The sequence below is a fragment of the Hordeum vulgare genome, chromosome 4H (genome assembly GCF_904849725.1).
Source record: "Hordeum vulgare subsp. vulgare chromosome 4H, MorexV3_pseudomolecules_assembly, whole genome shotgun sequence".
In the NCBI taxonomy this organism is placed as follows: Eukaryota; Viridiplantae; Streptophyta; class Magnoliopsida; order Poales; family Poaceae; genus Hordeum; species Hordeum vulgare.
In genome coordinates this window covers 587,325,121-587,335,062 of record NC_058521.1, presented here as the reverse complement: position 1 = coordinate 587,335,062, position 9,942 = coordinate 587,325,121, and the positions used below count along the sequence as shown (strand labels likewise).

General features: G+C 50.2%; 1 protein-coding gene across 1 annotated transcript; it reads right to left on the bottom strand.

The window, feature by feature from the left end:
- Positions 1-7,870: 7,870 nt before the first annotated feature.
- LOC123449773 (expansin-like A1) lies at positions 7,871-9,702 on the bottom strand. The gene is made up of 5 exons (XM_045127097.1): positions 9,474-9,702; positions 9,241-9,350; positions 8,935-9,119; positions 8,526-8,658; positions 7,871-8,434 (listed from the first exon to the last, which is right to left on the bottom strand). Exons 1-5 carry the CDS (start codon positions 9,637-9,639, stop codon positions 8,186-8,188), a joined length of 843 nt encoding a protein of 280 aa, XP_044983032.1. The 5' UTR covers positions 9,640-9,702; the 3' UTR covers positions 7,871-8,185.
- Between the last annotated feature and the right edge of the window lie 240 nt (positions 9,703-9,942).

Genomic DNA, 9,942 nt, shown 5'->3' with positions numbered 1-9,942 from the left:
GACCTCGCGACGACGACGACGATGATTTTGCTACAACCAGATTCTTGTTGCATCCATGATTTTTGCTATAATCGACGATTTTTACTGCATGGCTCGATCTGATGATCAACAGGGTTCGATCTGACGGCTCGGGCGTGATTGACCGAAGCTTCGACGGCGCGCCGGCGCAGATCAATACCCTTTGTAGATGCTCTAACGCGCGAGGGGTACCACGTATCGGGGTTCGATTAGTTTAAGGGGTTTTTATTACAGTGACCACATCTTGACTATGTAGGTAAAATTGCACGGAAGAAAAAATCACACGGCTCTATGCCTCTATCTTAACCTTGATGCGGTTATTGCGGTTGAATCAATTAAGTAGAGATATCTCAATCTCTCCCTAATAATAAAACGAATATTGTTTCTGATCGTCCGTCGTGGCTTTTTTTGTGAAAAAGTTCCTTCGTTTTCGAGTATTCTACCCGCAGTCCCTGATTAAGCGGATATGTGAAAAAACGTTTCAGATTTGCAAGAAAGCCCATGCATCTGTAAAATTTTCACTCGCGACCCTTCGTTTGATCTTAGCCTCTTTCCAGCCGCGTCGGAGCAGGAGAAGGTGAGGGGCGGCGCCCTTGTCGGCGGACTAGAGGAGATCCTCACCGACGGGGTCATCGACGTCGAGGTGGGAAGGTGAGGCCGGGGTCTTTTGCGTGAGGAAGTGGAAGAGAGAGGTCGTCGCAGGCGGAGCTTCTGGCGGTGGAGGAGATCCTCACCGACGGGGGTCACCGGCGTCGAGGTGGCAAGGTCAGGCAGGGGTTGTTGGGAAACGTAGCATAAATTCAAAAAAATTCCTACGCATATTCAGATCTTCCTATGGAGAGACCAGCAACGAGAGAGGAGTGAGTGCATCTTCGTACCTTTGAAGATCGCTAAGCGGAAGCGTTACTAGAACGCGGTTGATGGAGTCATACTCGCGGCGATTCAGATCACGGTGTGATTTCGATCTAGTGCCGAACTACGACACCTCCGCGTTCAACACACGTGCAGCCCGGTGACGTCTCCCGCACCTTGATCCAGCAAGTAAGAGGGAGAGGTTGGGGAAGAACTCCAGCAGCACGACGGCGTGGTGTCGATGGAGAGACGAGGTCTCCCGACAGGGCTTCGCCAAGCACCGGCACAGAGGAGGAGAAAGAAGGGCAGGGCTGTGCCGAGGGAGAGGGAAAAGTGTGTCTCAAAACAGCCCCAAACCTCAACTATATATAGGGGGAGAAGGAGGGGGCGCAGCCCTTAGGGTTCCCACCCCCAAGGGGTGCGGCAGCCCCCATCTGCGCGAGGAGGTGGCGGCCAGGAGGGGAGGAGGGGTGTGGCGCACCCCTGGTGGGCCTCGCTTAGGGTTTGCCCCCATTCCCTCTCCCCTGCGCCTTGGGCCCCTGGTGGGAGGCGCACCAGCCCACTCTGGGCTGGTTCCCTTCCACCTTTTGGCCCATGTCACCTTTTGGGGCTGGTGGCCCCTCCCTGTGGACCTCCGGAACCCTTTCCGATGGTCCCGGTACGCTACCGGTGACGCCCGAAACACTTACGGTGTCCGAAACCATCCGTCCTATATATCAATCTTTACCTCCGGACCATTCTGGAGCTCCTCGTGACGTTCGGGATCTCATCCGGGAGTCCGAACAACTTTCGATAACCTCGTATAACAATTCCCTATAACCCTAGCGTCATCGAATCTTAAGTGTGTAGACCATACGGGTTCGGGAGACAGGTAGACATGACCGGGACACCTCTCTGGCCAATAACCATGAGCGGGGTATGGATACCCATGGTGGCTCCCACTTGCTCCACGATGATCTCATCGGATGAACCACGATGTCAAGGATTCAATCAATCCCGTATACAGTTCCCTTTGTCTGTCGGTATAGAACTTGCCCGAGATTCGATCATCGGTATACCTATACCTTGTTCAATCTCATTACCGGTAAGTCTCTTTACTCGTTCCGTAGCACGTCATCGTGTGACTAACTCCTTAGTCACATTGAGCTCATGATGATGTTCTACCGAGTGGGCCCAGAGATACCTCTCCGTCACACGGAGTGACAAATCCCGATCTCGATTCGTACCAACCCAACAGACACTTTCGGAGGTACCCGTAGTGCACCTTTATAGTCACCCAGTTACGTTGTGACGTTTGATACACCCAAAGCACTCCTACGATATCCGGGAGTTGCACAATCTCACGATCAAAGGAAAAGACACTTGACATTAGAAAAGCTTTAGCATACGAACAATACGATCTAGTGCTATGCTTAGGATTGGGTCTTGTCCATCACATCATTCTCCCAATGATGTGATCCCGTTATCAATGACATCTAATGCCCATGATCAGGAAACCATGATCATCTATTGACTAACGAGCTAGCCAACTAGAGGCTTTGCTAGGGACACATTGTGATCTATTTATTCACACATGTATTACTGTTTCCTGTTAATACAATTATAGCATGAACAATAGACGATTATCATGAACAAGGAAATATGATAATAACCATTTTATCATTGCCTCCAGGGCATATTTCCAACAGGGGTCAGTACTGTCTCTCCCGACCATGGCTGCGACCGCCCTCTCCTTCACCATCCTGCGATCATGCTCGGGGTTCCCTGAACGACGAGGCAAAGCTCCTGGACACGGCTGCCTCTCCCGGGGAGGTTTGTAGCAACGACGACCTCTGGTGCAGGAGGAGTTCTCCATGGAGGTGGAAATTTAATCCGACCTCACCTGGGGTTGCCGGCCACCCCGAGCTCCTGCTGCCGGCGGCCTCCCAAAGCTCCTGTCGGCCTCCTCCCTGAGCGTGAAGCACGAAGAAGGTACTTTTTTCACACCTGAAGGTCACCTAGCTACTCCCCGTAAATCAAACCCCCTTTTGAAATTCTGTAGTTGACCAAATTAACTAGGAAATGCAGTATGTAACCCAGATTATGCGTCAAATAACACATAGATCTATTGATTGATTCCTCACATCAATGTACCGAATGGGCTTAGAAATGGAGAAGTGACATGGTGAGCTGTGGCATGTTTCTTTTTCTTTTCATCTGCAATTTTATGTAATGTGTGACCCCTTTCTCCATAAGGTGTTTTCTAATGTATGAGCCCAATCTAAAATTAATTAGGCTAATTGTGAGTGTTTCAATTTCCTAGATGGTGATGCTTTTGTTATCGAAATCATGTGATTTCTATTTTCATGTCTAGACTTGGTTTCATCTTTGTTCACAAAGTGAATACCAGTAAATCTTTAGTTGTTTACGCATTCACAGCCCATGCATATATATATATATATATATATATATATATATATATATATATATATATATATATATCAACTGGATTATGAAGCACCTCCATCAATACAAAGCGCTCCCTTTGAAACTTGGACAAAAGTAAGAAGTAGACTGAAGGCTTGAAATTGCAAGAAGCAACCTGCTTTGGTTCAAATAATTTTGATAGCCGGCCGATCTAAGAGTTTTCTTAGCCTCTTCGGACTCTAATACAATTGTTTTCCGTGGCCCAAAAACTGTTGTAAAGCACATATAAGTGGTGATATATCCTAGAACAGGAAAACAAATCTGAAAAATACCTTTTCCATGAGAAATTGGAAATGTCACTTGGACCGGAAGAACATAGCTAGATAATACTGATTAATTCCACCCTTGGCATGATCATATTCGTGTAGGCTGTCCTTTTACTCTTCAAACATTGGCAATCATTTTTTTCATCTATTATTAAGCATATGGCAGGTATATGATGACATACACTTGAAAAAATTATGGACCCGCGGGTTGCAGCACGGCAATTGAGTCTTCTCCTCTTGAATAGTACGTGAGCATCACTCTGTTGATTTGTTCCTTTCTCTCTCAATTTTGATCAGGTGCACAGCCAATGTTTTTTTAATCAAATGTGACTAACCTATAAGAGGGTTCTTGTGGGTACCAAGTCAGAGTACACCTTTCTTCACTTTAGCCTTGCAAAGTGTGCCCGGATCTGTAAATTAGCTGCCAAGAAAGCAAACAACCATGGTGTATCTGAAACTTTTTGTAGTTAACAGAGGGCGTGAGAAGGAGGAGAATAAAAAAGCCTTGTTCTGGGAGGTGATATCAACATGTTACTAGTAGCTATACATTGTCTGCAATAAGAGAACTTAAGCCTCGTGGTGAGTCGATCTTATAGTTGCAATAAAAGATCTAATCACTTAATATGTTTGATTTATTTTGATTCATGAGGACAAGTCTCTAAGCTTGTGTCATGTCATGTAGTCCATCAACTAAATGTATTATATTAACATGTCTAAAGTGCAATCAACATCAGTTTTATTTATTTTAATTAACAAAATGGGCTGTATATTATTTATAATCATTATAGGTAAAATATGTTATCAGTCACTTGATTTGAAGGGCATAATTTTATTATCCCGTTGTAACGCACGGGCTCTTTTGTTACTCATGCATTATATATAATACAGTAATAAAGCAATGGTCCTTTTCCAAAAAAAAAAGTAATAAAGCAATGGTTCCGTATCCCGCATCCTATAAGGACATAGGCACACGCATTGAAGCCGACTTCCCGTCTGCTCGCCTGACCACCCCTATTTACAGCTCCGGCGTCGTCCACACCAAAACCGCACAACTCCTCTCTGCTCCGGCGACATCCATGTTGGATCTGGGCGCCGCCGCCGTCGTTCTCCGGGTCCCTCGACCTTGACCGTGGCCGACTTCTCCGAGAAGCAAGCAGCCCCCGAAGGAGTGGGCAACTGCACATGCATTTCCCATGAATGCCTTAAATTTCCTCAGCCAAATTATGAATGTAAAATACAGTACTACTACCTAGAAAGTCTGTCCTGCAGGTCGACGCGTGCTATACAACCCTTTCGCGTGTTATACAGCCCAGAGCCATTGATGGTTGATGAAGATTGGCGTGCTAAGTCAGCAAAATCTGCAAAGATTAACAAATAGTTCCGTCGAGGAAAGCAAGGAAGCATGGCCGCAGCATGTGAGCCGTTTGAAACCAGCGTCACGGCGACTTGCAACCCAACCAACGTTAGTCACTTAGGGTGTGTTTGGCGGCAGTTCTCACCCGAGCATGTATGTCCCTTGTTGATGCATGCTAAGTATAGACATGATGAATACATACATCTTCAGTTGTTTGTTGGTCATGAATGTGTTGATCGAGACATGTTTGGATGAGACTGTGTTTGGTAGGATATGAGTGATATGGGAAAGAGGTGTACTGCGAGGCCGCCGCTGGGGCTCGGGAGAGGCGCGGCGCGGGCGAAGCCACCGACGGGGCTCGAGAGGAGGGCCGCCGGGGCGAGGGCGAGGCCGCCGGGGCTCGGGAGGGGCGCGACATGGCGGGGCAAGGACGAGGCGACCGGGGAGCGGTCGGGCTTGGGAGGGGAGCGGCACGATGGGGGCAAGGCCGCCGGGGCTTGGGAGAGGCACGACGCGGCGTGGCGGGCGCGAGGCCGTCGGGGCTTGGGAGAGGCACGACGCGGCGTGGCGGGCGCGAGGCCGTCGGGGCTTGGGAGAGGCACGGCGCGGCGTGGCGAGCGCGAGGCCGTCGGGGCTTAGGAGAGGCGCGGCGCGGCGAAGGCGAGGTCGTCGGGGCTTGGAAGAGGCGCGGCGCAGCCGGGCGAGGGGGAGGTCGCCGGGGCATGGGAGAGGTGTGGCGCGGCGGGGCTCGGAAGGGGCGCGGGAGGGCGAAGGTGAGGCGACCGGGGAGCGGCGGGGCGAGTGTGAGGCGGCCAGGGTAAAAGGCGAGGCCGGGCGAAGGTGTTGGGCTCGACATAGCTCTACTCAGCTCGCCTCCGCGAGGCTGCTGGGCTCAGCTATGCTGAGGCCCCTTTTTTGCATCACTTGATGCATACTCTCCTCAGCTGATACACTCTACCAAACAACAAAAAGTGAGTCGGGAAGAAAACTTTTAGGCTCATGCATCCTCCATGCAGGCTAGCAAATACGTCCTTGGAATATCTTCAACAGCCACATGGTATAAGCGCCAAAAAATACTCCTTTTAAGCGTGGCCTCTTCGGACGCTCCAGCGAAGGTGTAAAAAACGCGCGTATGGCATAAGTGGTTGAGAGGGACGAAACGACATCGCCCGCTGTTTCTTTCATGCGCCTGCTCCCGCGCGCTGCACACTCGAGTGTTCGCGCCGCGACTTTCACCTACCGCCATTCCAGGCGCTCGCGCCACCGCCTACACCATCCCGTTTGCTCCGACAACCCGGCGACGCTTCCCCGGACTATCACCGTGACGCCGCCGCTTCCTCCGCCTCCCTCTAGTTGTCGCCGCCCTTCGTGCACGCCATTCCTCCGACGAACAACGCCTAGCCGCCCACCGCCGCTCGGCGCCCACAAGGTGTTTGATGGAACGCTTTGCAAGATATGTATTGCTTCAACTTCACATTTTTTACATGCGAATGTGAGTGCGTCGGACTGGGCGGAGTGCGACGGAGGGCTGCGAGGGCGGAGGGCTTCAACTTCAGTATGAGTTCTTGGGACATCCTGTGCGAGTGCGGTGGAGGGCTGCGAGGGTAGGCCGATTTATTGCCTCCTATCATGTCATTCGGCGTAGCGAAACGCATGATGATCTTCAGAAGGATCTCATTGAGGAATGATGGGTATAAAATGAACGACAAAACGTATGATGATTTGCATGTTGAATGTTGTACGTTTGATGTTGTAGTGTCGAACTATTTATTGTATTGAAAGATAAACTATTTGTGTGTGTTGTAATAAAATTAACCTATTTATTATTGAATATTTTTTTGTGTGGTTGATCTTCATGGTTTTGTAAATTAGACTATTTATTGTTGATTATTTATTATATGTTTGATTTTCTTGATTTTGTTTGAAGTGTATGTTATTTGTGTTGTTTGATGTTGTATTGTCGAACTATTTATTGTAGGACTTAACTAGGAGCGGCGCCGCACATAAGTTTTCCCATGCGGTGGCTTCCTTTCATCAATTATTTGCATACATGCAACATTGCACAAGCATGACATCATTAAATATTCTTTTTTTATAATGCATTTAAAAAGATTTATCTTTCAAACCGTTATCTCAATTAATGATCCGCTTTCACCATTGACTTTTTCGCGACGAGATCTTCAAAACTAGATCCCATGTCGCCACGTTTCAATAACTTTTATTTTCATCGGTACTTGCCAGATTATTATCTCTTACTTGTCGCATTATTTGTCACATAGTTTTCACATTAAATCAACTTGATTATCAGGCTTATGAATGTCGATATACCCCACTAAAAAACTTGTTTATTGTTTATGCATTTACTTGTTTATTGTTAGTGCTCTAATACCCATTTTTAGCTTCACATAACATTGCAATGCTTAACAAGTATAAAATTATTGGGGGAAAAGTAGAGGGTTTTCTACAAAATGTTCGACGACGACAGAAACGCTCCATGCTTTATTATAAAAGAGAGATTATTTATTATATGTTTGATTTTTAGCTCTGTAACGGTTCGCGGCGCTATAGTTTCGAGGCAGCCGCTAGAGCGAGAGCTCGGTTGCGCCAAAACCTTTGGCGCGTGTTGGAGACAGGGACGATTCTAGAGGGGACTAGACCCCCTAATAAATTGATTTTTTTTACTATAATAGTGGTTGTTGTAACAATAAAATTTATTTCATATGAACTTTAGCGTCTTCATGAACAAACTTGCCCTCCTATGCCTACATGCTCGCTTAGTCCATGGTTGGAGATATTCTTATAGTCATACATGGGGACAAGCTGTTGAAGCAGCAAAGCTACAACACACATATCCTATCGTCGCCGTGACGCCGTCCTCTGTATATTACCACTCCCCAGGATATGCTCTGCTTAATTTACTTACTTATCTTCCCTTCATTCACGTCAGCAGCTCATGTAAGTATGTGAGTATATACACAAGGCTCACAAAACAAGGAGAAAAGAAAATAAGAAAAGGCGGCAGCCAAAGTTGCCGATGGATCAGCAGGACGCTACCGCTACGAGTCATCATCTCGTGTGAAACTAAATTAATCACCTCCCCTGTCTGGTGTGGTGCTGTGCTGCGATCCTTCGTGCGTGCGTAGCCCGGCCAAAACGAGGAGCCAGCAGCAGCATCTTCTTCGGCTCCATGTTGGCGATCGTTTGTTTGTTTACTATCCCCGATTTGCTTTCACCTCCACTCGTGGGTGTCGCACGGGAAGCAGCCCTCCTGCGCGATATCGGTGATCTGGACCCCCGTGTCGTAGACCTCGCCGGCGCGCCACCGTCGCGGCAGCACCTCGCGGTCGGCCCACACCCACTTGCCGTCGTACCCGCCAGTCACCACCACCCTGAACTGCAGCGGCCCCGCCGGCGCCTGCCGCGTGCTCCACGCCGGTCCGTGCTCCCGCGTCATGAACTTCCAGCTCGACGACCCCACCTGCGTCCACCCATCAACTTCAGTCACAAACGAACGCGACAGTGGCGGCCCTTGGGGAGGACGAGGGAGGGAGGGATGGATCGTTGCTTACCTTCGCGACGTCGACGGCGACGATGTCGGTCTGGCCGCCCTGGTAGAGGAACCGGACGGCGAGCTTGTTCGGCGCGCGGCTCCGCTCCTCCACACGCAGCGAGAGGTTCTTGCCCTTGTACTCGCACGGCACCCTGCACCACATGCGTATTATATTATCAACACCGACAATTTTGAGCTGCTTCCAAGCCTTCGTACTACTGCAAGGACAAATCGTGTCCTGTGTTGTATACTTATGGCGGCACGTTCGGTGGAGACTATTTTGGCTCGTTTCTCTTGCTCCTACGTACTACTGCTATTATTACGTGCAGCGTTGAAAGGTGTAAAAAAAATGGCAGATGGCGCGGTAGGTGAAAAGTGAAAAAGGAGGGAGAGCTTAATTAGAGGTGGTGTTACTGTTATTGTGTTACCTCTTGTACTCGACGTCGACGGCGCTGAGCTTGGTGAGCCGCGCGGCCATGCCGGGGCGGGCCATGGCGGCGAACGCCGGGCTGCTCAGCACAAGGTCCGTGCGGTTCGTCCTCGTCCTCGCGCGGTCCGTCACGACCACCCTGGCGCCGGCACCGCTGCAGAGCTTCTTGTCCTTGCACCTCACCTGCGATCAGCTCACCGGATTAGCCAAGGAATAGAGGTAGCTCAGCCCAGTTCTTGGGCAAGGCCGATGCCCAAGATGCAGAATCAAGAAGACAATCCCTATCCAAAGGCGTTGGGCATACCTGGAAGCACGCGCCGCAGCCGACGCCGCCGCGGTACAGGGCCGTGCCGGCGGCGGCGAGCAAGCCGCCGTTGAAGGAGGCGGCCGCCGTGCCATACCCGCAGGAGCCGGCTGCACGCACAAGGCAAACAAAATCAGAACCCAGCGCACCACCTCCTGCGCAACCGGAACAACACACAACAAGACGCAGGCAGAAACCAGAGGCAGAGCAGGTCGATGGGTGGGGGCACGTACCGGCGAGGGTGAGCGAGGAGGTGTAGAAGGCGGCCTTGGAGTGGTGCGCGCAGCGGTCGCAGGCGGAGGCGAGCGACGGGAGGGAGCAGAAGAGGAAGAAGAGGAAGAGGAGCGGCGGCAGCAGAGGAGTGGATGGGGATGAGCCGAGGCAGACTGAGACGGCCATCTTCTCTTTTCCGTTGTCCCGAGCAGAGTAGCGGTGGGTCGCTCGCTTGCTTGATGAAGCAGAGAGAAAGGAACTAGGATGATTCTTGTGCTTGACGACTGGTTATATACACCACCGCCCAGCACCGGCACCGGCACCGGCAGGGAGAGGAGAGGAGAGGAGAGAGCCCACGCAAAACACAGAGCGGGTTCACACATGCGCTGCGCTGCCTCCACTTCTGCTATCTCACGCACGCCTTTCACAGTGTTAGTGCCGGTATCTTACCTTACCTTACCTTACCTTACCTTACCTGGAGTAAGCACT

Excerpts from the sequence above, each read along its gene's own strand:
- LOC123449773 (XM_045127097.1), bottom strand. The coding sequence starts at position 9,639 with ATGGCCGTCTCAGTCTGCCTCGGCTCATCCCCATCCACTCCTCTGCTG. Across the intron at positions 9,351-9,473 it reads CTCCTCGCTCACCCTCGCCG|CCGGCTCCTGCGGGTATGGC; the intron begins GTACGTGCCCCC and ends TTGTGCGTGCAG. Across the intron at positions 8,659-8,934 it reads GTCGACGTCGAGTACAAGAG|GGTGCCGTGCGAGTACAAGG; the intron begins GTAACACAATAA and ends CATGTGGTGCAG.